Raw genomic sequence first — 27,865 nt, forward strand, 5'->3', positions numbered from 1 at the left:
TGTTGTGTAAGTAATGCTGCAATGAACACAGGGGTGCAGATATCTTTTTTAATTAGTGTTCACAATTCCTATGGATATATACTCAGAAGTGGAATTGCTGAATCATAACGTAGCTCTATGTTTAATTTTTTGAGGAACCTCCATATTGTGGAAATACTAAGAATGAAATTAGATCACTTGCTTATGCAACCTTTGGGTTTGGGGGTCTTTTTATTCGTTTTGTTGTATTTTTCCCAACAGGTACTTTTTAAAACAGATTCTTTGTTTGACTATTGGAAGAGCACAGAAATTATAAAAGAAAGTTTTTATCTAATAAGAAATAACTCTAATAAAAGACACTTAAATACCTGCATTGGGTTCAAAGTTAGACCTGTTTTTCCATTTTGTAGCATTTCCTTTCCATTCTTAGTTATCTAGCTTTCTCTAGCTTCTTCCACCTCTCTCCTCAATTAGTTGTACTATTTACTAAGCACAAATAAAAACTAGTTTGAGGGATCCCTGGGTGGCGCAGCGGTTTGGCGCCTGCCTTTGGCCCAGGGCATGATCCTGGAGACCCGGGATCGAATCCCACATCGGGCTCCTGGTGCATGGAGCCTGCTTCTCCCTCTGCCTATGTTTCTGCCTCTCTCTTTCTCTCTCTGTGACTATCATAAATAAATAAAAATTTTAAAAAAAGTCTTAAAAACTAGTTTGATATATTGCATATATTATACATCGTATTTTCTGAGAAGTTCATAGAACCAGCTATTATACTTCATCAAGAAAATTGTTTTTGTAGCTTGGACCACCTCTTCTTTGGTAGGTAGAGAAAATGGAAATGAAAACAGAAGTTATATTTAAAATGTGCAGAATTTGGTTGCTGGGAAAGCACTTTATTGCCGCTGCTGTGTTAATGCACCTAAAGATAAAGCAACACATTTGTTATTCATTTCACTTTCTAGAAGGGTGTAGCCAGCTTACATACACTGGGAAAATATTTTGAACTTAAAGAATATCATCCAAAAAAAAGAATATCATCCAAGATTTCCTGGCATTGAAGATGTACTTTTATTGTTTTATAGAGGCTATAGTCTCTCTTGAGGCTAACACAGCATCACTATGTATTACTTAAACTGCACAACTCCTGAGAAATATGTTCACATCTTGGGTTATAGATACAGAAGTGTCATTCAGAAGTAAAAGTAGGACTTTCAGCTAAAGATGGCAAAGTCAAGGTGTTTTTTATACTATTCCTTTTTGTGCAACTTACCAAAAACAACACAAATTTAAAAAAAGATTAACAAAGAATGACCACAACTTCAAGACAGGCATTATGGCAAATATTGGGCAATTTTTTAAAAATCTAGATCCTAATGAGGGGAGGCTTTGGACCTCAAACAGATCAGATTTCTCTAAAAGTAGCTTTCAGGTTTTGAGAAGATCGGAGAACTATCCATAGAAATACCCATAGAAACACTGTAGCAGAGGAGGCAGAAATCGTGGGAAACTAAAGAATATTTCATTTTTAATGTCTAAAACCAGCAGTCTGATCCATGAAGGCTGTAAATATTGAAGAAACAGTAACTATTGCAATACAGAGAAACTATGATTTAAGGGGCTTTATGTGAGTTCCATGAATCTCTTAAATGCCCAAATTTGAAGGGAGAGGTAGTGTGAGGTAAAAAAAAAAAAAAAAAAAAAAACAACAACAACAACAAAAAACTTCATGATGAGAAAGTATTTGAGACAACATATCTATATCAAAACTACTGACCCAGGTCTAGCTACACTACATACAGTTATTCAGTAAATAGGTGGCCCTATTCAAAAGTGATTAATAATCAGAAATATTAGGAATCTTCATTATTAAATGATTATTAGGACCTATGCATAGACAGAAGAGCAAAACGATATGAGCAAAGGGCAAATAAACCCTCATTGGGAGAGGAATTATTCAAGACAAAGGCAGAATGACTCTGGCAAATTGTTCTCTAAAGTCTCAAAAAAAAAAAAAAAAAAAAACTAAGAAGTGAAGAAAGCAAGCTGGTAGTGTTTGGGGAGCAATAAACATGTAGGATGGGTTGCAAGCAACAAAAAACCTAGAATAAGTAAGACTGAAAATATAGGTGAGCATATAGTAACCAAGAAGCCACAAAAGCAGTGATAAAGCAGACTATGGAGAGCCAGCAACTGTACAGTTTACATTACTAAGTTAAATAGGCTAATGTAGAAAATATTCAGAAGTGTAATAAAAAAATGTAATAAAAATAATTTCTTGTAAAAAGGCTCAAAGGTGCAGGTAGAAAAGGCATACTCTGACTCAGGGAAAAATTGACCCAAAAACATAACATTGAGCTACATCCTAGTGAAATTACCAAACTTATTTTATAAAGGAAGAATCCAAGAATTTCCAAGTAGATAATATAGAAAACCCAGTCTATTTTTAACCTTCTTCACTACAATCAGGGCCAAAAGGGGGAGAGCAGGAGAATAGCTGGAGTTCTGAGAGAAATCCAGGTGTCCAAGATTTTTATACCCATCCAAGTTATCCTTTGTGTATATAAATAATTAATATGATAAAGCCTTTGAAAATTCAGGCAATATAGCCCCCATTTATTTTGTTTTTCTAAATTCAAGTAAAATGTAATATTTTATTTTTAAAATAGATAAATACCATGATCCTTTCTTAACCAAAAGTACTGCTATTTAGAACTATCTATAAACCTGCATAAAAAGATGTTTAGAATCAAGATTATCAAATGTTAGCAATAGTTCTATCTATGTAGGATTTGGGATGACTTACATTTTGATTCTGTGTTTTCCTGCATTTGAATATTTAAAAATCAGTATGTATCATATTTATAATAGTAAAATCATTATCCTTTCAGAAGGAAGAAAAATTTATACCACTAACTGAAAAACTCTAAAATGTAACTAGATAATAAGTATTGAGGACTCCCTGGTATAACAAGATTCTGCTGAACTGAGAAATGATTGGAGGATGGTGGTAGGGTGTGGCATGCAGGGAAATAAGAGCAGTTGACCAACTCTGGCTTTGATTCATTTGACAAACATTTAATGAACACTTATACAGAATACCAGCAACTCTACTAGCTACTAGAGCCACAAAATCAAATAAGACATAGTCCTTACTTGAAAGGAACATAGAATCATGCTATAGATTCAAGGGATGGTGTATCAACCTATTATTGACATTGAATCAAGTAATTCTTTGTTATGGGAAGTTGTTTTGTGCATTGTAAGATAGTTAGTATTACCCCTGGCCTCTAACCACCAGGTACCAAGCAGCAGCACCCTCAACTTGTGACAATGAAAACTATCTCCAGACACTACCAATTGTTCCCAGAGAAGAGGGGTTGCGAAACCACCCTCTTGCAGTTTGAAACTCCTGTTGTAGAAGGGGATGGATTTGTAGGGATAGCAAACTGTAACTGGTGCCCTGCCAGCAGTCTGTAATGGATTCGATTGTGGTGGTGGAGAGAGTAGGATCAGGACCAGAAAGCCACAGCACTGGGGCAAGAGGTGGGAATGGGAGATTGGTTCTTTCTGAGCCAAACTTTACTGAGAATTATTTTTTTTAATAATAAATTTATTTTTTACTGGTGTTCAATCTGCCAAAATACAGAATAACACCCAGTGCTCATCCCGTCAAGTGCCCCCCTCAGTGCCCGTCACCCATTCACCCCCCGCCCTCCTCCCCTTCCACCACCCCTAGTTCGTTTAGAACAGATTCTTGTGCCATGGATAATGAGAAGCAACTGGCTTTCAATCCTATTCAGTCTACAGAGCTGTTAGTTATGCTTTGCGCTTTTCATCTCTCTTGGCACTACTTTAAGGGGTGGCTTTAAGTTCCCCCCAGGCAGTCAGTCAGTCATTGTAAATGAGTGTTTGCCATTAAGAGTCAGTATTAATGTGATGTTTTACCATTAAGAATGTCCTGTTTTCTTCCCCGGGGGATTGCATCTCAAATCAGTCGATATCTATCTGGGAAAGTGGGTCCTGGTAAACAGCCAGAAAGCCAGGCTATGAGGGATCAACAAGACTGGGTATCTTGTTCTGAATCTTCTTACTCTCAGGATACCTTTGGGGATGTTTTCTTTCTTAATGTGCTCATTAGCATTTCCTTTCACAGATGAGTTAGGCTGTCTGGATGTGTTACCAGAAAACGCAAGCCTATGGGCAAACCATGAAGACATTTGGGGATTTAATCTTCCCCATCTAAAACATTAAAAATTGTAAAGCAAAATTGTAAAATTATCACCCCCATTTCCTTGTTTGCTTTCAGTCTTTCACACGTACTCAAGGTATCTCAAACTCATAGCTTCCAGTTAAAGTTTAAATTCCAAATAGCCATTAATGGAAGTGCTAAATGATGACTTCTAGAATCATGAATGGTGGATTTGAAGTCTGTCTTATGCAAATTTGCATGAATGGTGGTACTCCTCTATTAGGCTTATAAACTCTTGCCTAGGGACAGAAGTCAGTTTTTACTTACCACCACTCACCCCAGTTCCTCTAGGGAGCAGGAATTCAATGTTGAGATGACTAATTTTAATCAAGCCCTTTCAAAGTCAGACCTTAAAGACACAGGCACCAAATGTTTCTTGATGTTATTTCAAACACTGTGACAGTGGACCAGAGAAAGATTTTTGGATGTAAGGTCCTATTTCATATCGTGTAAATCATGTAATGTAGGAAGCTCTTTATTTTTTGCCTGAACGTAGGTTCAGTTGTGCCTACCACATCCAGATGTATCCACTTAAAAGCCCAAGTCTGGCCATGTACATTTCCTGCTATAGGCACCCCAGTGGTTTCTACTAAATGAACTATGAACCCTTCCACTTAGTGCCCCTCCTACTGCCCTCTCTTCTTAGATCTTTGACCTAGAAATGGTCAAATACTCTTCCTATTTTCTTGCCTCTACTTCATTACTTAGGCATACCCTTTACTAGAAAAACTTTCATTTTCTTTTACCTGTAAAACTCCTACACATTCTGTGAAACCCATATCAAAAATGTCTTCCATGGTATCTGACTGGCTCAATCAGAGCATGAGACTCTTGATCTTAAAGTTGTAAGTTCAAGCCTCAAGTTGGGCATAGAGATTACTTAAATAAACTTTAAAAAACAATCTTCCTCTAGGAATACTTTCCTAATTTGACAAACTGGATATAATTGCTTTCTTTGAAACCCATATTTCCATTTCCCCTTTCTTATGGCATTTGCCATACTATGCCTTGTAAATATTGTAATATTTATCTCTTCACTCCCCAAGCCCAAAATATGAGTCTCATAAGGTCAAGAACTGTGTATGTGCATATGTGTGTGAAATCTTTATGCTCCTGTTGTTCCCATACAATACACTTTGTGGGTTATAGATCATTGTTAGGTATTTTTCTGAATGAGACTGAAGTGAATTGAATCAGAACAGTTAAACCCTTGTACTAAAGGAGTGGAGAGCGTTTCTTTTCCTCCTCTGATAGAAAGGATTTAAACTCTCATCTCAAGATGACTCATCATAGTTTTAAAGAAATAGGTCTCCATTTCTTCAGATATACACAGTCTATTTCCTAGATAACAATAGATTTTAACTGAAATATGATTAAAAGAATTCAACGTCTGCAATACTGGCCTCACATAGAAATTTGATCTGAATATCTCAAATTTCCATCAAGAAAATGTTGTCTGATATATATACTAAATTTTACAAATCCCGGTGTCAGTCTTGCTATGACTATACGGGGACATCTTAAGTTAGACAAAATGTCTTTGTGTGATTTCCAGATCTATAAAATGTTGAACTGAAATATATCCAGACACTAACTTACATATGAGAGCATTAAGAAAAATGCACTTGATTATATAGTGCTATTATTTTGATTACTTCATTAACATCTTGAATTGAGAACTTCTGAATGCTTGGGCAGATTCTTTAATTTTTGACAGGTAAGCATATTTTTTGGCTTTTTGGGGGAGGGGGTTAAAATTAGTCTGGCTACCTTTATATTCTGAAGTTAATCTATAAATAAGTTCAATGGAGTCAATTCTCCCAGTTTTTTCCTCTGGCTTCCTGCCTTTTGGCTACTCCACTCTTGATTTTTGGCTTACTTGATAGTACTTTGGAAAAATGAAAAGAAATGAAATTCAAATCAGTCAATTTTGGATCTTGTGATCAGCTCCAGTAATAGTTTAGTGGAGGACAAATTATTGACCACAATCTGTTCTCTTAAGTATGTACAGATTTCAGTTGTCTATGTGATTTTAATTACCTATTGACCTAGGATAGACATTCAAAGTTGGCAACATTTTACTGTCATTATGCAGTGACTAATTAAATGTTTAAACCAATATGTGGGTACTTTAAAAAAAAAAAAAAAAGTGCCTTAAGGTGTTCATTATCAATTTAAATATAAGAAGCTTTTTTTTTTTTTTTTTTTTTTTCAGAATTAATGATACCTACCTTTCCTCCTACTTTAGGCAGCTCATGGCCGAAGGGGACATACAGGCCCACAGGTACAATTATTTTTTTTCTTAACTCCAAATATTCTGTGTTCAGTCAAGAAGTAAGAATAAAGGCTCTGGGAAACCTCTTTCAGGATCAAAGCTCTTCACTTTTTGATGATATTGGTTGTGGAATAATGTGTTAGAAATCTTCTAAGCTATAATTTCAAGTGCTCAAATCTTAAAATGAAGACTTGGGCATTCTAATCAAACACTGTAAAAATTAATGATAAAAAAATTAATGATAAGAGACACTAATTGGCATGATTACTATTAAATTTAACTTTGAATTTCAACCAACTAGTAACTCAGTTGAGTGATCCTTTAGATTTTTGTTCAATTGACTCTGAAATCTTACAATTTACACAAACCCTTTTTAAACTGAGAGTACAATGAGACCCTAATACAAATTGGATATTCTTAGTGTTTTATTCAAAAGTTGACTCTACCAAATATTGTATCATATCTTCTTTGTACAAGCTGGTGACATACATGCCTCATGTATGTATAATATTTATGAAAAAGAAATTGTGGACTTAGAATTTATAAAATTGAGGGAACGCCCTCAGGTTGAAAATATAATGAGGATAAACAGTAAATCCACTCAATCATATCATGGTGAAACTCTGGAATACTAAAGATAAAACATCTTAAATATGACTAAGAGAAAAAGCATTTTTACCCATGAAAGGAATAACAAATTAGATTGTAGTGGACTTGTATTTGGCAATAAAACATGCCAGAAAAAGTGATATTTGTGGGTCCAGAAGAAAAATAACTGTTAATATAGAATTTTATACCTAGCTAAACTGTGAGTTAACATGTAAATATTTTCAGATCAAGACTAAGAGAATTTACCATCCACAGACATTACTCACACACTTCAAGGTTAAACTTCAAAAAGGAGAGCAAATCCAGAATAACCACATAAAACAAGATTGGGGAGAGAAAGTGTTGAGAAATTTCCCCTTTTCTGAGATCAAGGAAAAGCAATTAGCATGGGACATTTAATCACATGTGTAACAACTGAGACATAAACTTAAGCTATCCCAAATGTTGACTAAGCCTTTTAATCCTTCCTCTTTTTTGGAATTCTTATCTCTGAGAAAGTTCAAGGACAATGTGAAGATAATACTCAACTTTTGACCCATAGATATGTAATCTATTTGAATATAAATATAATGTTGTAAGATGTCTGGAGATTTTTGAAGAAAATGGGAAGTAAACTGTGAGTATTTTTAGGCCAAATGTGCAAGTCAGATATATTACAAATGTTACAGAAAAAATGGGTGTGTGAGTGTGCATATGTATAAAGACTTGAAACCAAATATACCAACATAGTAGCTGTGGTTATCTCTGCTTGATGAGATTATAGAAAATTTTTATCTCTTTATTTGTATTTTCCTTTATTTTTCATATTTTTACCAATGATCCTGCACAGACATTGTGATTGAAAATCTATAATCTTGTACATAAAGGAGACAAAATTCTCAGGAAATGGTAATAACAGGTTGATTCTCTCTCACCACAGGGGAAAACAGGCATCCCAGGCCCAGATGGACTTGAAGGCTCATGGGGAGTTAAGGGCCCTCAGGTACATATCAGAACTGATTAGGGTTTGAGAGCATAAAGAAGAATCTGGAGTCTTCGTGGAATCCTTCAAACCTCTTTACAGGAATAAAGATGTTTAAAGTGTGTTCAGAGTAATAAAGTAAGGAAGCAATGTAGTCTTGTCCAGGATTTGGTCTCCTTTATCTAAGTTTTATCCCATCAAGAGGTGAGAAGGGAATGAACATGCTGGGTAGAGTCCCTGTACAATGAGTTCAGTCTAGCTAGGGGAGACCTTGAGCCAAAGAAAATGTTGACCCTCAAAGGTTTGGGAATTTTGGTCAATGTAACACAGTGAGAGCTCAGTGTTGCATATCTGGATGCCTGTGTGGTAGAAAAACTGGCGCTACTCTAGGAAAGAATTGTTCCAAATGCAGCTGAAGTCTTCAGCGGGGTGATCTATAGTGTGGCACTCAGCCTGCCTTCTTGCTCACTTCCCCAGAGAGCTGCCTCCAGCACTTTTTCCTTTGTAAGAAATAAGCCACAGTTGGCTCTTACACTGATCACATGAGGGGGGAAAAAGCATGTGCCAGAAAGAGCAAAGTGTAGCTTGAAATAATACTGAGAAGGGAAAGGAAGTTCTAGAAAATGTTGAGATAAAGGAAAGGAGGCCAGATTATAGAAAGTTAGAACATATTTTTTCTCTCCAAACTTTGTTTTGAAAACTTAAATAATTTTGCCGTTTGGTAAATGCAGGACAAGCAATATTTCTGTAATTTTTCAAAGTTTTAATGCATGAAGTTGAAAACAATTTAACTATTATATGTTAGCAGCTTGGTCCATGGAATTTGGGCAAAGCATCTTTAGACATCAGATGAGAAATTGTGTTCACATTTTTACCAAGACTTCAGAACAGTAAACAGTCTGCCCCCTTGGACCCCTAGCTCTTGAGCTTGATTGCTTTTTTTCTGTCTTACTTGCCAGCTGAGGAAAATTCACTTTTCTTATCTTCAAGTGAGAAATATTTGCCACTGGAGCTGTGGGGGAGAATTTCAATAGATTGGCTGGCTTTGTTTCATGATAAACAAATAATACCACAGCATCCCTTCCACTTTACAGACTCTTTCTTCATGACATAATTTAAAAGGAGATGGAAAAACCAAACACAGCATGATGGTTTCTTTGCCTAATGTACAGAGGCCACGATTAATAGGCAATATAATATCCTAGAAGTAGAATTATCCGAACTTCATCTTACCACGTGCTACATCTTATGACCAGTCTTCAGTGTGGTTATTGAATAGAAAACTTATTTTAATATTTCAGTTTCAGATTATGTAATTAAGGATTATTTTATCACATAAGAAATATATGCATTTGGACTCTAAAGGTGGTTAGGATAATTAAAAAGCAATACTGGGGGGGGGATCCCTGGGTGGCTCAGCAGTTTGGCGCCTGCCTTCAGCCTGGGGTGTGATTCTGGAGTCCCAGGATGGAGTCCTGCGTTGGGCTCCCTGCATGGGGCCTGCTTCTCCCTCTGCCTGTGTCTCTGCTTCTCTCTCTATATATCTCTCATGAATAAATAAATAAAATCTTAAAAAAAAAAAAAAAGCAATACTGAAAAATTCAAGTGGAGCATTTATTCAGTCAACTGTAAATGCCCCCAACTGCCTAAATTGCAAATTAGACCCTTGTAGACTAACACAGGAGAGCTCACAAATCAACATAGAGCCAAGTGTATGAATAGAGTTCTTTCCAGTTTCTGTCCATGTGATGGACTTATCATGTCCATCTTTAATATTCAAGTTAATATTCAAGTGTTCTGTTTTAGAAGAAAATAATGCTATAATTCTCTATATATAGGGTCCCAGAGGAGAGACTGGTGTGAAAGGCGAAAAAGGAGGTCTGGGAAGTAAAGGTCCTCAGGTATGTAATGAGAGAAAATGACTGCACCTGGCTCTGGTCTTGGCTTTAATATGGATATCCTTGCAGTTTCTTTTCTGTGGAAGGAGTTTTTTATTGCCTGTGAACCAGTAGAATTTTGAGTTCAGTGTTTGGTGTGATGGCCACATCACATCGTGACCCACCTTGCAGAGTGGGCTGTCTTTCTGTCAAACACAGAAGTGGAAAAGGACTTCTAGTCTTCTTTGCCTCAACACCTCAGCCATTACTGTGAGGTTAAGAATTCCTCCTCTGCAAAAATCAGGTCCTGCCACTCCTCTGATCGCAATCCTCAGGGGCTTCCCATTGCACCCAGAATACAACCTACTTCTGTGCTCCTCAACCTAGCTATACACAATACTCTCCTGGGAAGATTATAAAATACTCCACCAGACCAGTTAAATCAGAATCTCTGAAGGTGAGGCCAGGCTATCAGTAACTTTAAATTCTCCCCAGATGATTCTAGTAGACACACCCAATATTGGGACTGAGTTTCCCACATCACTTCTCAAACTTCAAAGTGCCTAAGAATCACCTGGACAACTTGTTAAAGTGCAGATTCTGATCAGCAGCTTTGGGGTGGAGCTTGAGGTTCTATACTTCCAGTAAGCTCCCAGGCAGTCCTGATGCTAATTCCCAGACCACACTTTGAATAGCATGGCCACATGATCTAGTCATTACCTAACTACTATTATACTTGTTTAGTTTTTTGTCTCCCCTTCTACACTATAAACTAAACTCCTTGAAGACCAGAACTTTGTCTTGCTTATACCATATCCCAGAGCCTAGAATAACAGGGCTGCCCCACTGTAGAGCTCAACATGTACTTATATAACAAATCAATTAGTAAATGAATGAATGAGACACAGTTGGGACTTACACTTGACTAACGGGTAAAGGGAATCCATTACTTTGTGTCATTAGGCAGTGATCCAACACTTAAGTGAATGTTCTCATATCAAAACATTTAAGAAGCTACTTGCATAAAGCTATATCTCATGACACAATATTTTAAAGCGTATGAATTATGGCTTATGAGGATATTTGTTCCCAGTTGGATGAATGTACTCCTTCAAACAGCATGAAAACTTTAAAAATTTCATTGTAGAATTAAATTGATGAAAAGTTACTATTTTGCATTCACATCCTTGAATCATTAAAAACTTGTTGGCACCACCAGTTGGTACTTAAAAATAAAAAACAGCAAATGCCAAGAGAAACATGTATCAGGTGATTATCTCATCTGTTTATATAAAATATTGAGATGTAGATGGGTTGAAGTCCAAAGAGCTTGGTAATTCCCTTTTTCTAGAATCCAAAATTGTGTCCAAGTGCCTGTTACTCCAATAAGTTATTCCATTTGCCCTGTAGTGTACTTGTCTGAGTGAGACCCCTTTAATCTTGCTTTGGCAAGATTGGTTATAGTTATAAATCATTCAACCTCCTGGCATTGCCAGCAGCGCTAGTCAAAAGGCACCACTTCTCTCTACCTCTTCCTTTTATCTGGCTAGAAATCGTGGTTTTCTTTCTTTGCTTGTTTTTCTTGAAATACCCTTGTCAACAGTGAAACTGCTATTTCAAAGATATGTAGAATTTTCTATATTCAAGACATGATGAATGGGATCTCAAAATTGTTTCCAAAGGAAAACCGTGGGAGACAAACACAATCAGATATGCAAGAGTGTGTTATTCTTTATTTGCTCTGTAAATCCACTGACATATGCTTCATACAGCACACAAGTACCCGCCACTTAGATGGAATAACAGGAGTGTTTTTTGTTTTAAGTAAGCTCCATGCCCAGCATGGAGCCCAACGTGTTGCTTGAATTCAGGCCCCTGACATTAAAACCCGAGCCGGGGGATCCCTGGGTGGCGCAGCGGTTTGGCGCCTGCCTTTGGCCCAGGGCGCGATCCTGGAGACCCGGGATCGAATCCCACATCGGGCTCCTGGTGCGTGGAGCCTGCTTCTCCCTCTGCCTGTGTCTCTGCCTCTCTCTCTTTCTCTCTGTGTGACTATCATAAATAAATAAAAAAATTTAAAAAAAAATAAATAAATAAAACCCGAGCCGGTATCAAGAGTCAGATGCTTAACAAACTGAGTCACCCAGGCACCCCTAACAGGAGTGTTTTTAATTGAAGGCTTTAATTTTTTTCTTAGGATATACATTTAAAAAAAGGAATGTGATTTCTATTGATAGTGTTCTGAAGACTTATTTATTTATGCAGTGTTGGGGCATTCTGCATAAATCAAAATGTGCTAATCCAACCAAGTTTATGGCTATGATATGAAAGAAATACAGCCCGTGGCACAATGAAAAAGAAGGTATAACTTTGAAAAGAATAGCATATTCCTTTATACCTTCCTTTGTTCCTTTCTTGTTTGGCTTACCCTAGGGTTACACACTAACGTAATCAACACCTAGAAAACGAATGGAAAATCAGACACACATACTAATTCTAGTTAGTACTGGAATTATTCTTAGTTTTATTAAGTGAAATAATCACTAATGTCATATGCAGTATCAAGAAAGGCTGGAATTATTCCTTGCAAACTTGGGATACAAAATAGAATTTCTCTTATCCTCTTTAGAAAGCATAACACAGTGGTCAAAGGCATAGTGCCTGAAACCAGGCTGCCTGGGTTTGATCACCAGTTTTGTACCTTCCTAGCTCTGTGTCCTTGGGTAATTTATTTAACCTCTCTGTGCCTCAATTTTCTCTGCTATAAAATAAGGATAGTAATAGAAGCTACCTCATCAGATGAAAATTAAATGCTTTAATATATGTAGGTTCTTAGAACAGTGCCTGCAATATAGTCAGTACTGTGTGTCTATTACTATTGTATTGCATCAGTATTACCTAATTTGGCAAGGATGTATTATGCCCAAAGCATGAGAGTCTCCAGTCCAAGGAAGGCCATGATAATAACAATATAATAATATGGGTTTTTAAAAATAGATTTTATTTATTTATTCATAAGAGACACAAAGAGAGAGGCAGAGACATAGGCAGAGACAGAAGCAGGCTCCCCACAAGGAGCCTGATGCGAGGCTCGATCCTGGACCCGGGGATCACACCCTGAGCCAAAGGCAAATGCTCAACTACTGAGCCACCCAGGCATCCCACAATATAACAATATGTAATCTGGACTGCAATGATGGGATTTCCTCATTTTGCATAACCTAGGTTGGATGATCCATCAACCATTTCTTTTACTCAAATATTTGCTGAGTGCTTCCTGTGTGTAGATACTAGAGTAGGATAAAAGGGCACACTCCTGGGGCACCTGGGTGGCTCAGTCCATTAAGTGTCTGCCTTCAGCTCAGGTCAGCATCCCAGCATCCTGTGTCCAGCCCCATCCTGATCCCAGCATCCTGTGTCCAGCCCCCTGCTCAGCAGGGAGTCTGCTTCTTCCTCCCCCCTGCTCTTGTGCTCTTGCTCATTCTCTTTCTCTCTCTCAAATAAATAAAATCTTTTAAAGAAAGGACATATTCCCAATCTCATAAAGGACACCAAGGTAAACAATAGTTGAAATCTGATATACTGAATGCCAAAATGGATTTACACCCAGGATAGAGTGGTGGGGAAAAGGTTGGCATTAGAGCAAGAGAAGAGTGGCTTAGCTTTTGCAGGGAAAAGGAGGTGTTCTCCAGGGGACCAAGGGAGAGGCAGGCATCTGGGAAAACGAGCCAGGTATCTAAATGGAGATATCAAAGTGAGTTTGGGGAACCATAAACGGTTCAACGTGGATGGAGTATAGGATGCATGAAGGACTAGAAGTTGAAGTTAGAGGCTGTGTCTTAGACCAGCACTGTCAAAATCAATATCTCAGGTATCTTGGGGGTTTTTCTTACATTAGCCCACCCTTTGCTGGACCCTTATCTTTTATTTTCTCAGAATTAGGTCATATCTGACTCTTAAAAATGCTGAGCATATAATCTCCTCAGGTAGCTTCAACCCGGCCTGACAGTTTACTGGTTGCTAGTATAGGTCAGGTTTTACTCCCATGAAAATAATAAGTGACAGGATTCCTTTTAAGCATGAGACGAACCTGAGCCTCTTGTGCCTGCACAGCCAATCCCATCCAAAGTTGAGGTGTCCTTGGCATTGCCCCAGCTATTTTTTGTTTTTTTGCCCCAGCTATTAATCAAACTCCTACTGCAATCCTGTCTGATAAAATGCTAAGGAAAGTTTTTAAAATCATTTAAACTCTAAACATCTCCTTTCTATCATCACTTAACACTTGGTATTGAGCAGTTGTGATTGCAGAAGACTCTGTTAGCAGAGTCTAAGCATGAGCAAAAGACCCAAGAGTAGAGGTTAGACCTGGCCCCAGCCTCCTGCATCACATTTGGAGATTCACATTTTTAAAACTCCAATATCATATCTCAGGTGGTGCATGATTGGTAGAGTTTGGGAATCCTGTCCCAGATATATAGGCCTCAAAACAGCAGAGTGGCCAGGAGTTTGGTTTAGAGTCAGAATCAGGTTCAGAACCATTTCACCCTCCTATTAACAGTAATTTCGGGTTAAATGCTTTGACAATCTGTCTTTTATTGGTAAACAATGGTGTCATTGATATGTATCTCATTTTATTGTAAGAATTGAGAAAGTCCATATAGTGTCAATATATACTTTTTAGGAGAGTGCTTTACACAAAATAAATCTCAAAAGGTTGCCATTATGACAAAGCCAATGAAGATTTCCCCTCTAGCTGGTGCCTTTTTTCTTTAAATGCCCTAATCTTCTCTTTATATTCCTTAGCTGCTTTGGCCTCAAATCAAGGCAACTTTTTGATTCTTTGATGTCTTGGGGTAGCAGGGAGTATTTCATCTTTACTTTAAAAATATGGTTCCTTATAGGCATGCCTAGGTGGTTCAGTTGTTGAATGTCTGCCTTCAGCTCAGGGCATGATCCCTGTGAGGAGCCTGCTTCTCCCTTTGCCTATGTCTCTGCCTCTGTGTTTCTCATGAATAAATAAAATCTTAAAAAAACAAAAACAAAAACAAAAACATGGTCCCTTATATAACTAGCAGTATTTATGTAGTAATATATCCAGGTAACCATTCACTGAAGCATGAGGCCCATTTAAGGAAGTCACAAACACCAGTCTGGTGTTTTGTGTGGTCCTGCACAGGAAATAGAATCAGATTTTCTGATGTTCTGATGACCAGGCCCTGTCTGCATGCATGCCTCCATCCATCCAAGAAATTTTCTATTTTGGAGGGCTTTCAAACAGGATAATCTCTCATTGTGCTTTTGTGTGCTTAAAGTGACTACACATGAGGTAATCTCCCCTCAAATCTCCTTCATCTCACAGAGCTCTTTATGTCTGAAGGAAGCACAGAAAGTGAGCCCCTAGGCAAGACTTCCAATTTGCCCCTTATTGTCAAGGACAGTTGAAATGTTTTTACTTCATTCTCCTGTGAAGTATTCAAAATTTTCACATGGAAAATCAAATTAAACACATTATTTCATCCTTTTGGGGGCTATTCCAGGATAGGGATGTGGATAGCTAGATGAATGGATGGATGGATTGAGTCATTTTAGGTATTGTCCTAAATTCCAGAGATATGAAGCCAATAGGGTATGCCCCTTCCTTCAAGGAATGTACAGGCTAGTACCTGGTAGATGAGAGAAAGAAAGAAATGAACAATTTACGTACAGAGTAGAGGAATCTGTGGGACAGTTGTGAGACCCAGTACAGACGGGGTTCAGGTATTCTTGAAACAGTGATGCTAAAAGTAAGCTTTTCAGAAGAGAGAGATTGTACCTCTCTCCAGATGGAAAATGGATCAGCTTAAGGGAAGAACTTGCACAAGTGTGGAGACCAAAGACAATAAGAAGTATTTGGTGACTTCAAGATGATTTGAGTGAAACATATAGTGATTGGGATGCCTGAGTGGCTCAGCCTTTGAGCTTCTGCCTTTGGCTCAGGGCATGATCCCGGGATCCAGGATCAACTCCCACATTGGGCTTCTTGCTGGGAGCCTACTTCTCCCTCTGCCTATGTCTCTGCCCCCCACCCAACCCTCTGTCTTTCATGAGTAAATAAATAAATAAATAAGATCTTAAAAAAAAAAAAAGTAGTCCCAGATGACTACAGAGACATGCAATACCAACATTTTGAGGGATTTTATATATTAATAAGTAAAGACTATCAACGTTATTCTGAAAGCTACTCAGAATTCAAAATTTCAGAAAAAGTGGCAACATCAGCCTGACATTTTAAATCAGAAGGAAAAAGGAGGGAATAATGGATTAGAGACAGGCCAGACTACAGTCAGGGAACCCAGGAATTTAGACAGAATGCAAGAAGGCGTAAAGGTAGGTGATAGCAATAGGAATGAAAGAGAGATGGATACAGAAAGGCAATAGAATCTTCCTTTTTTTTTTTTTAGACTTTTTTTTTTTTTTTTAAGATTTTATCCATTTATTCATGAGAGACACAGAGCGAGAGGCAGAGACATAGGCAGAGAGAGAAGCAGGCTCCATGCAAGGACGCTGATGTGGGAAGTCGATCCCGGGACTCCAGGATCATGCCCCGGGTCAAAGGCAGACACTCAAATGTTGAGCCACCCAGGTGTCCCGTTTGATGGTTCATTTTTGTGCTCTTGTTCTTTAGAGCTCGCAGAAGCAGCAAATGGGCTCATTTGACAAGTTCCAGTTGTTGGAGAATAAGTTGTAATACTTTTCTTCCTTGTGATTTTTGAAGAATCAAATGAATTTGCTTCTAGTAGATGATCCAATTTCAGTGATCTCCTAACAGGCATTTCGACATTCAGGAAAGCACCACCGCTGGATAGGACTTGTAACTGATAGGTTTTGAGAGATGAGCTAAGGGAGGGATCTAGGATGATATCTAGATTTCCAGCTTGGGTTTCAGGGAGGAAGTGGGTAGCACCATTCCTTGAAAAAGAGAATATGAAACTAAACATGACTTACACTAAATATCATTATCCTTGGTAATCAATTCCTATGGGGTATCTAATAGACATTTTAATATATGAGTCTGGCATTTAGTTGAGGGATTTGGTCTGGAGATCCATGTATTTTAGGAATTATTTTGTAAAGTGGTATGTGAATCTGTGGGGGTATCACTCAGGAAGAGGAGATTAAGTGAGAAAATGACATCTAAGGATGGAGCAGCAGGCAGGGTACATGGAGATTTAAGAGGCAAATGAAAAGAGGACAGAGAAGGGTCCAGGAAGGCTGGGGTAACTGCTGTTACAGAAATTAATGAAAAAGTTTCAAAGAATACATGCTCAAACTCAAATACAGTAAGAACAAAAAAGAGTCTAACTGGATTGAATATGAAGGTTATAGTAGCTAGCCCCATGCAGTGGTGGAAGTGAGAGTTCTAAGGGAAGGGGTTGAGAGCTATGGAAGGTGAAGAAATTGAGATTCTTCTTTTAAGATAAAGAAGGGAGGGCAGTGGTTTAGTGCTGCCTTCAGCCCAGGGTGTGATCCTGGGGACCCAGGATCGAATCCCACATCAGGTTCCCCTCTGCCTGTGTCTCTGTGCCTGCCTCTCTCTCTCATAAATAAATAAAATCTTTTAAAAAAATAAGATAGGGGATCCCTGGGTGGCTCAGCGGTTTAGTGCCTGCCTTTGACCCAGGGCGCCATCCTGAAGTCCCAGGATCGAGTCCTGAGTCGGGCTCCCTGCATGGAGCCTGTTTCTTCCTCTGCCTATCTCCTCTCTCTCTCTCTCTCTATCGTGAATAAATAAATAAAATCTTAAAAAAAAATAAGATAAAGAAGGAAGAGGAGGGGCACCTGAGGGGCTCAGTGGTTGAGCATCTGCCTTTGTCACAGGGCGTGATCCCAAGGTCCTGGGATTGAGTCCCACATTGGGCTCCCCACAGGGAACCTGCTTCTCCCTCTGCCTGTGTCTCTGCCTCTCTCTCTGTGTCTCTCATGAATAAATAAATACATTTTTTTTACAAAAAGGAGAGAAAAAAATGGAAGTTTGTGAGAAGATCATTATCTTTCCTAAGTGACCAAAATATTGTTCAACAGTCTTTCCTAATAGGAAATTTTTTATGTCCAACTCATTACATTTTAATTTTTTAAAGATTTAATTTTTTAAAGTTGATGTCATAATTTTTTTCTGAATAAAATTTGCTAAGTATATGCTTACTACACAGATTTGGTTTATTTTTAAATTACAGTAACCATGGCAAAAATAAAAAAAGATATTTGAAAATGATTTCAATTCACTGGTGTTGGGATTATTTACAAGTACCTATATAAACATTTTAACCAAAGGATATTTCTGTTGCCATATGTTTGGATATCCCAAAGGAAAAATCTGATCCCAAGTGTTAACAACATAGGAAGGCAGTTGGGCTTTCTCTGAATTGGGATTTTTAAATGTTCAGCTCTGAAGCTATTCCAATAAAACATGCTTTCTAGAATGTTAAAGAGACTTCTATTATATCAAAGAGATTTTCCAAATAGATATGTGGTATGTTTATCCATCTGTTTAACTTTAGTTATTATGTTCTTCAGTAAGATCTTGAAGCCCTTTTTGTATTGGTCTTTTTCTTGTTAAATTCTACATATTTTACAGCTATTTTTCTTCTAATGGCAGATAGGAGTTTATGTACATTTACTCTTCTAATTTATCAACCAGAAAGAGAAAACTATTTCGGAATACTTATCTGGTATACCTGAACATATTTTGTTATTAATGATAATTATTTTGAGTGAAGTTTCTTGAGTTTTTTATTGGACAAATTTATATTATTTGCAAATAAATGTTTACCTTAAAAAGATGCTTTCCACCAAAACAAAGAACCAGACATAGTTAAAGTCAAATGTCACTTGGAATGCCTTATTTAAATGTTAGACATTTAGCAACATCTGCTGTAAAAACAAAACAGTGAGAATGTAAAATCTCTTTGGAAAAGAAGACTCACAAGGAAGCATGATCATTTAGGCCACATCTGGCATGAATTACTTTATTAATTTTCTTTTATTTACTAGTTTTTATTTGACAGCTGTGGTACTTTTTTCCAGAGCAGAAATCAATAAAGCCATAACTCTTTTCCCATCTGTGGTTCATTTTCCTCTTAGAAGAGACACAAAGGGTTTAAGGGAAAGTTGCTTTATGTTCTGCTATATTTGCAATCCTTGTTTTGTTTCAGGGGCCTCCAGGACAAGGAGGAGAAGCAGGGAGTCCAGGCCATCTGGGAAGCCAAGGAACTAAAGTAGGTCACATTCTTTAAGCCCACCAAAGTTAAGGTTTTCTCCTCAAAGTAAGTGTGTCTGGTTGTATTAGCCAGAGCCCTTTCAACACAAAGGAGAACATCTTTTTGCCCCTACACCCTGGGTTGATTCTTAGAGAGCCAGCAACATCTAAAGATGTGGGTGTGGACCACGATGAGGTCAAAGATTTCAGCTCAGCCTAATTTCATGAGGGGCTACACCCAATCTTAGCTGGGGGGACCTCAGGGAAGGAAGACTGTTCTGGAGCAGACCTTCATTTGTCCCTCTCTTCTTCCCTCCCTCCTCTATTCTTTTCTTGTTTCCTCCTATACATACAGACTTTTGCCAAACACCTTTTAAGACAAAGTCACTTTACTGGCATTCTGTGGGACTAGAAAGTTGGCTTCAGGAGAGTGGAGATCTTTGACTGTTACCTCACTGATACATCCCCAGTACTTTCAACAGTTTCTGGCACATAATTGCTTAATAAATATTTGTTTAATGAAAGAATTTCTGGGTTGTATAATAAATATGACATGGAATCAATCCCCACAGAATTTAGAACATTTTTAAGACCATGATCTATGGCATAAAGTAGACCAGGATATGGGTCTGAGAATGGAGGTTTAAATATAGTATTAGAAGTATTTCTGAAAAAAAAAAAAAAAAAAGTATCTCTGGGCTGGAGAAAGAGCCATCATAGAGGATACAGACTTGGAGCAGACTCTAGAAGATAAGAAAAACTTTGGCAAGCATGGAGGATTTCAGGGAAAAGAAATCATGTGAAGGAAAGCACAGGATTGGAAAATCCTGGGAGTGGGTATTTGGGAGGAAAAACGATCCTCTCTCATAGGCACATAAAAAGTCTGTGGTCACTCTCTTTATTAAGCAGCCAGTACAGTGCTATTTACAAGTTTTTTAATGGAATGTATGAACACATGCAGACTTGGAAGGATTTTGAATAAGCCACTGGTGTAGAAATATTTTGAAGACTGAGGGATTGGAAGCTAGGGACTAGTAGATATGTTCTAGCAGTCTCTAAGACAAGCAGCAATTGGATGACTTAATAGAGTGAAGACAGAGGGGCACATTATGATTCTGGAGAACTCCTCCTAGTAGGAATCTAAGGTCGAGAGCCTAGATGACTCATAGGCTTCTAGCATGAGTGTAGTACCATCCTAAAAGTAGGAAAGCCATCAGAAAGAGTGGCATAGGAGTGAAGGAACCACTTGGTTTGGGGAATAGAGGAAAGGTTTTAGGGCTGATAAGAGATGTGGTTTCAGAGGTATTTGGAGTTTTAAAAAGATTCCTGGTGATGTCCATTTGTAAGAAGGGTAAGAGGAGGGATCCCTGGGTGGCGCAGCGGTTTGGCGCCTGCCTTTGGCCCAGGGCGCGGTCCTGGAGACCCGGGATCAAATCCCACGTCGGGCTCCCGGTGCATGGAGCCTGCTTCTCCCTCTGCCTGTGTCTCTGCCTCTCTCTCTCTCTGTGACTTTCATAAACAAATAAAAATTTAAAAAAAAAAAAAAGGGTAAGAGGAGATAGTGAATTATTAGAAAGGAGGGGAAAGAAGCAAATGCATACTGGATGCTGAGAAGAAGAGTAGACGAAGCAGAGGTCAGATGTATAGCTGGTGCAGAGTAGATAGGGAAGGGGGAGTGAAGAAGCTATGGCCTCTCATGGCTCAGATGCTCCAAATAATATTTTCAAAAATGTAACATTTGAGAGAAGAAGAAAGAAAGGGCCTGCAAAGGACTGAGCAATGTGTTAATGAGGAAGAAATGGATTCAGGGCTATAAACTACTCTTTGAAGAAGCTGGGCTTGGGGGCAGGGGAAGGACATTAACTACCAGTCTAGGATAGATTGGAGCTGGGTATTTGTTTTCAATGATAGGACTGTAGTATGTGTCTTAGCAGAGAAGACAAAAACGGAAGAAGGTTGAAGATGTCAGAGTAGATAATTAACGAAGAAGTTTCTTGATACAGAGGATGAGAATGAGAAGAGGGGATAGCTTTGTAATGAAGATCTGCTAAAAAGGGCTAAAATAATGGAGGCCAGCAGTTGAGTTGCAAGGACCATTGACTGGAGGGTGAATGAGATACATGGATAACAGGGATAATCAACTCCAACGGGAAAGGTCTGCTACGGCAGTCATAGTCTGGAAAGGAAAGTTGGAACAGAAACAATGCTGCCTACTTGCCCTGGAGAAAAGGCTATAGGGGATGTGGTATCACTGATGAGAACCAAATTTATCTCTACAGGGAGGAAGGATTTCTGTCTGTGTGCAGATGCCATGGATACATAAAAAAGTCTACTTATAAAATGAAAGCAATCCATATGACAGAGGGATCAAAAGAGAGGAAAGAAGGGCTCATAGGGCTAGGGACTTTTATTTTTTATTTTTATTTTTATTTTTTTTATTTATTTATTTTTTTGGGGGGGGCTAGGGACTTTTAAAGGGTAAGGGACAAAAATTTGGAAGTATAAACCCTCAAAGCAAGCCCAAATCCCTTGGGAAGTCCCAAGAGAAATTGAATCCTCTTAACTCATTGTTAACTGAAATGAGCCCCCCAAAGACTTACTCCTACCTTATTCCAATAAGCTCAAATTCCCAGGGAGGCAAGCAACTCATGATTAATACTGGGCTTAACACCTGACTGTACCAATAACAAAGTGACCCTGGACAAGCCTTAAAGCTTCTTTTGATTCCCTATATTAAAGCAGATGTTCTCAAGTTTCACTATGTATAAGAATCAGCTGAGAAGCTTATTTAAAAAGGCATATTCTTGGGGGATCCCTGGGTGGCTCAGCGGTTTAGCGCCTGCCTTCGGCCCGGGGCGTGGTCCTGGAGTCCTGGGATCCAGTCCCACGTCGGGCTCCCTGCATGGAGCCTGCTTCTCCCTCTGCCTGTGTCTCTGCCCACCCTCCCCTGTCTCTCATGAATGAATAAAAATCTTTAAAAAATAAAAATAAAAAGGCATATTCTTGGGCTCCATTAACAGAGACCATACCGGTGGGGTCCAGGAATTTCCTTTGCATGTGGACCTGAGATAACCTTGAGGCAGGTGGCCTACAGAGCATACTTTGAGAGCCACTACCCTGAAAGAAAGGTATCAGGGAATGTGATCTTCCACTTACCATTCATGAAACCCTATTCTATTTTAGTCTCAGAGTTCAGTACTGGTGGACATTTGTCCACTTGGACTTTTCACACTTAACTGGGTTGCCTTTCTATCCTTAAAAATGAGTTAACCACTCCCACTTCTTAAGTGTGGGCTGCGCACACTTCCACACTCCTTCTTTTAAAGAGTACATTATAGGAAGGGAAGGGGGGAATAACTAGACGGTGGGGAAACTTGACCATCAGCCAAATGGTAAAGGTTAACATCAGTAGTGATAGCCACATTGACAGTATGTTCTCTTGATATGTTGTGGTGAGAATGGCACTTTACCTCTATGGTCTTTACCCTCAAAACCCATAAAACCCAACTTAATCATGAGGAAAAACCCCAGCTGAGGGACATCTTACAGAATACCTAAGCAGTACTCCTCAAAACTGTCAAGGTCATCAAAAACAAGGAAAATCTGATAAACTCTGTCGTAGTCTAAAGGAGCTTCAGGAGACATGATACCATATCCTCAATAGGATCCTAAAACAGAAAAGGGGCATTAGGTAAAATCTTTAAAAAGAAATATGAATAAAGTATGGGCTTTAGTTAATAATAATGAATCAATATTCATTGTGATAAATGTGCCCTCCTAATGTAACTAATATAATGTTAACAATAGGGGAAGCTAGATGTGGAGTATATAGGAACTCTGTACCTCTTTAACATTTCTATAAATCTAAAATTTTAAATTTTAAGGTTTGTTTTTTTTTTTTTTTTAAAGAGCTAACCTTCTTTTGTAAAGCTGTGTTAATTTTAACTTTCCCAAGTAGCTGGGCTTTACTCAATGTAATACAGAGATTGATTTATAACCCATTGTAGATGTGGAATTAGTCAGAAGTCAGAAACTATTGCCAGGGATGTCATGCTACCTTGGTTGTTTTGATTAGCGCTTAAAACTAGATTAGTAAGTCTGTTGTCTTGGCAGAGCCAGATGATTTGATGGATCATCTTGGAAAACAGTCTTGTTAATTTTTTTAAACAGTATAGAGCTTCCTCTTTGACTCATGGTAAGACACTTCCAAGGGCGTGGTTCATGGCACTGAGCTGCCAAGATGGCTGCTTGCAGTAAACAATGCATCAGACTTGCTGGGGCTTCATTCATCAATGGAGGAGACTTCACTGGCCAACAACAGCAATTCCTTGCATCACTTATACAAGTCCCAGTCCACAGATCCATCGTCACTGTGTGTGATCCACATGCATGCAGTTGGATAAGCAACTATTGTCTCAGTACCGTCGCTTCCAATTTCCTCTACAAAAAACAACAACACAAACTAATAAGGACATATTTCATTGTTCTGTTTGACAGGGAGAACCTGGAGATTTGGGAGAAAAAGGAGCTATTGGCCTCCCGGGTCCTCGAGGCTTACCGGTTTGTGTTGATCACTACTTTTGACCTGACTTTTGACTTTGGAATCTTTTAGTTCAATTGATATCCCATGTGGTTCTCTGAAGAGTGCATTAAAGATACCATCCCAGTCTAGAAATTGATAGCTTTCTAGAAATTGAGATATTATCCTCAACTTGGATTAGTTCCTTGGACAGCTTTCCTAAGGTAGCAACTTCCCAGGTACCAAACAACCTAGCTGGGATGCTTTTGAAGCCAAATGATAAACTGGACAAAGCTTGTCTTTAACATCCCCATAATTCTTCTTCCATTCTTTCCTCCCATCAGAATCTGTCCATCAGAAACCCAGCCCACACTCCCCTAGCACTCAGGACTTCTCACAAAGACTTTCTGCAAGGGCCTGACAATAGCCACTGCCCAGGCATTTAGGAGGTGTTATTTTCATCTAGCAAGCTGAAAGTGAATTACAGCTAAGGTGTTAAAATACAGGTGTTAAACAGAAGAGCTAACACTACTATCTCCTTTTATTGAGATTATTGTGCACCTGAAATTTTCCCACTCAGTCCTCATAATAACACCGTGATTATATATAATTTTTAGTCCCACTTTACAGATGATACAGGTGAGCCTGAGGAACCATGCACTGTCTATATCTGTCACGGGGAGTTGTCTTTAGTGCCATTATCACCAATGTTAGTGGCCAGCCCCAGAGGGAGACTCCTGCTTCCTGCTTTCACCTAATTAAACCAAAAAAACCAGGTGTCTTGTCCCTATGTGAGTAAGCCTGCCTCCAGTTTGTAGTCTGAGATATTTGTAATTAATGCCTTTGTTTACAGGGTGATGATGGCAACCCAGGTTATGGTAGCATTGGAAGGAAAGGAGCAAAGGTAAGACACATTACTGGAGGCTGGACATTTCCACTTATTTTTGTTGTTGCTTGTTTTGGTTTTGTTGGTCTTTTTTTTTTTTTTTCTCCCATATTTAAGAGAAAATAAAGCAGTGAATAGGACCACCTTGGTCATTTAGAGATAGATTTTGATAATTCATTTTTTGATATCCCTTGGAGACTGTGGTAGAAGAAAACACAATTTGATTCCTTAAGGTGCAGGCAACAACTGAAACTTGAAAATTAATTTTCTGTTCCTTTGCAAAGATGTAGGGCCAGGGCCTGACTTGTTCCAGCCCAAACAGTTTGTCTAATCTTAGCAGCTCTGTGCTGGGGTTTACCCGAGGAGGCATTCCAAAGTTTGTTCTCAACTTGGAACATGTTAATATGTTTCACCATTAGGGAGAAGTTTTTGGTGTCTTTCTAAATTCATTGGGCCAAGCAACAATTCAGAAAAAAAACTTTTAACTTTGTATCAAAATTATTAATTTATATTTTAAATATTTAAGCGTCTGAAAGTAAGATAGATAAATTTACAAAACCAGTGCTTCCTGTATACTAACAATTACCACTTAGAAACCATAACAATATCCACAAAAATGTAAGAGTTAAGAATATCTTTCTGGGGATCCCTGGGTGGCGCAGCAGTTTAGCGCCTGCCTTTGGCCCAGGGCGCGATCCTGGAGACCGGGGATTGAATCCCACGTCAGGCTCCCGGTGCATGGAGCCTGCTTCTCCCTCTGCCTATGTCTCTGCCTCTCTCTCTCTCTCTCTGTGTGACTATCATAAATAAATGAAAAAAAAATTAAAAAAAAAAATCTTTCTGTAAAATGTTTGAGACCTATGATCAAAAATCACTGAAATAAAAAAATAAATAATAAATAAATCACTGAAATATATAGAACTTCACTAAATAAAGATATCCAAATTCTTGTTGGAAAGTCTAAAACACTAAAAAGGAACAATTTAATTCCAAGTGAAATCCTGCTAGGAATGATGCAAGAGGCTGTCTGGAAGGATAAATCCCAAAAAGCTAAAATTTCTTTGAAAAAAAATCACTAATGAATGAGACATTTCCAGTGAAATTTCCCTTTAAAATAGAAAATTAATTGAAAACAATCTCAGTATCTGAAAAGGGGAAATATTAAGTAGCTTATAGCACTGGAATATTAGCCATTTTTTAAAAATGAATGTATATGAAGTTTATAATCATGTAAAATTCTGTGACAGCATCCAGTAAAAAGAAAACAGAAAATATAAAAAACCCAAAAACAAGATTTATCCCAGTTTTTCTAAAAAAGCATTTTGAAAAGCTTAAAGAAAATATAATAAAACATTTACAATGGTTCTGGGTAGTGAGATTTGGATGATTTTTCTTCTTTCTATTCTTTTGCATTTTATGTTTGAGGAGACACTACTTATAATCAGAAAATAAACTTTATTTTTAATAAATTTTTTTCATCAAATGAAGATTATCAGATGTCTTCAATTATAGTCCATGAACAAAGTAAGGTAAACAGAGGACCAGAAAACCAATGATCGAGTTTAGGCTCTGGGCTTCTCAAATTTCTCCCCTGAAATATGTGTTAAGAAGACTGTTCCAGAAACATTTGGCCCTATAGCCAGCTATCCTGTTAAATGCCTTCAGTAGAAGGAGAGCTGATTTATAATTCCTCAGATATGCACATTTGTCCACTTATCTAGGTTGTCATGGTATTTTGGTATAAGTAGCTTAATTTAGAAATTGGAGCTAGTTTCTCAGATAATGCTGTACAGTTTCATTTTCAGTTTTTTTGGCCCTTTCTTGATTCAGAGATACTAAAATCAATTAAAGCAGCAGCACAAACCTACCTCGGTGATATGTACACATATTAATTTTCCATACTGTCAATTATAGGGGCAAGATGGATTTCCTGGAGAAAGTGGTCCTAAGGTACTGTGTATTTTCATATTTAAGTAGAGATCTATCAGAAATGTTCCTGAGGCTATGAAATGTATCACAGGACGATAGAAGAATAGTTCATTATAAATGAATAAAAAGATACCTTTAGGGGTACCTGGGTTGGCTCAGTCAGTTAGGTGGCTGACTCTTGATTTTGGTTCACGTCATGATCTGAAAAAGAAAGAAACCTTTATGAGGGAAAAGGAGGACAGAAAGAAGCAGCCTTTTTTAGAATTTTCACTTCTAGTTTTTAAATTCATAAGCAAAGGAAGAAATCACCCTTATTTTTCTTCTCACACGGACTCCTTCCCCTCTATCATGTGTATTTTCTCCTTTGCTCAAAGGAACGTAAAATGTAAGGAAAACCAAAACCTGAATTCACCTGGTTCAGTTTTTTCAACGTGATTATACCTATATATAGGTAATCACCTTCCGATAATAAGTTAGCAATGATGCCTTCTAAGGCTTTCATTTTTGCTAGAAACGTGTCCTGAGCTCAGTAGATGCCAGGTCCTGTGATAGGATCAGGGGACAAAATAAAGGGCACTGTTCATGTCTCCAAGGAGGCTGTGTTTATGGCTGAAGAGAGAGATACAGAAGTCAAACAAGGAGGCTGCAGTGTGCTGTGTAGAGAGCTAGAAGAATGAGGGGAGGGAGTGGAGAAGGTAAGGGAGGGGAGACACTTCAAAGAAGACTGTTGAAGAATAAAATATATACAAAAAATGCCTTTATGTCAGAATAAGTTTAAACACACATTGAGATACAGCTCTTTGATTTTAATTACCATTTTATTTTTCTGAATTTATTCAGGGTGAGATGGGGGACCTTGGTGGTCCAGGAGAAACTGGACCCAAGGGAGCTAGAGGCAAGAGGGTAAGCTTCTTAGAGCCCAGTGCCTTATCCCCTCAGCTACTTTGGGAAGTCCTTTTCATGCTTTTACAGTCATTTGAGTTGTCACTTGCTCCCCAAGACCTGCAAAATGTGTGCGTGGTGTGTGTGTGTGTGTGTGTGTGTGTGTGTGTGTGTGTGTGGTGTTAAGGGAAACCTGGGGAAGGGAGATGGGTATAGGATCCATCCTTCAACACCAGCGAGAAGGCAAAGAAGTGGTTGCTTTTAATGAGCAAGTTTATCTGTTCTGGCTGCCAACATACTAATTCTTAACCCTGGAGATAAGATTTTATTTTAGGCATCCTTGTGATCAAAAATAGTTTTGCACTGGCAATATATGGTCAGTTTCATCCCATCTCCCTGGTAGATTTAGTTTAGCCTAATGTCCACTGGCATCTTGTTCTTCACTATTAAGCTTGTTGAGCTAC

General features: G+C 38.3%; 1 protein-coding gene and 1 long non-coding RNA gene across 3 annotated transcripts in view; one reads left to right on the forward strand and one right to left on the reverse strand.

The window, feature by feature from the left end:
* The window catches only part of COL6A6 (collagen type VI alpha 6 chain), a 142,547-nt gene that overhangs the window by 71,861 nt on the left and 42,821 nt on the right, over window positions 1-27,865 (forward strand). For both annotated transcript variants that reach the window (XM_038570820.1, XM_038570819.1), the window contains exons 21-28: window positions 6,477-6,512; window positions 8,032-8,094; window positions 9,912-9,974; window positions 19,142-19,204; window positions 23,683-23,745; window positions 24,558-24,608; window positions 26,505-26,540; window positions 27,360-27,422. In XM_038570820.1, coding sequence (XP_038426748.1) covers window positions 6,477-6,512; window positions 8,032-8,094; window positions 9,912-9,974; window positions 19,142-19,204; window positions 23,683-23,745; window positions 24,558-24,608; window positions 26,505-26,540; window positions 27,360-27,422 — 438 coding nt within the window. The remainder of the gene's footprint in view (window positions 1-6,476; window positions 6,513-8,031; window positions 8,095-9,911; window positions 9,975-19,141; window positions 19,205-23,682; window positions 23,746-24,557; window positions 24,609-26,504; window positions 26,541-27,359; window positions 27,423-27,865) is intronic.
* Window positions 23,043-26,710, reverse strand: LOC119865388. The gene is made up of 2 exons (XR_005377020.1): window positions 26,653-26,710; window positions 23,043-23,625 (listed from the first exon to the last, which is right to left on the reverse strand). It is a non-coding gene; the product is annotated as an uncharacterized LOC119865388 (long non-coding RNA).

The sequence above is a fragment of the Canis lupus genome, chromosome 23 (assembly GCF_011100685.1).
Source record: "Canis lupus familiaris isolate Mischka breed German Shepherd chromosome 23, alternate assembly UU_Cfam_GSD_1.0, whole genome shotgun sequence".
Lineage (NCBI taxonomy): Eukaryota > Metazoa > Chordata > Mammalia > Carnivora > Canidae > Canis > Canis lupus.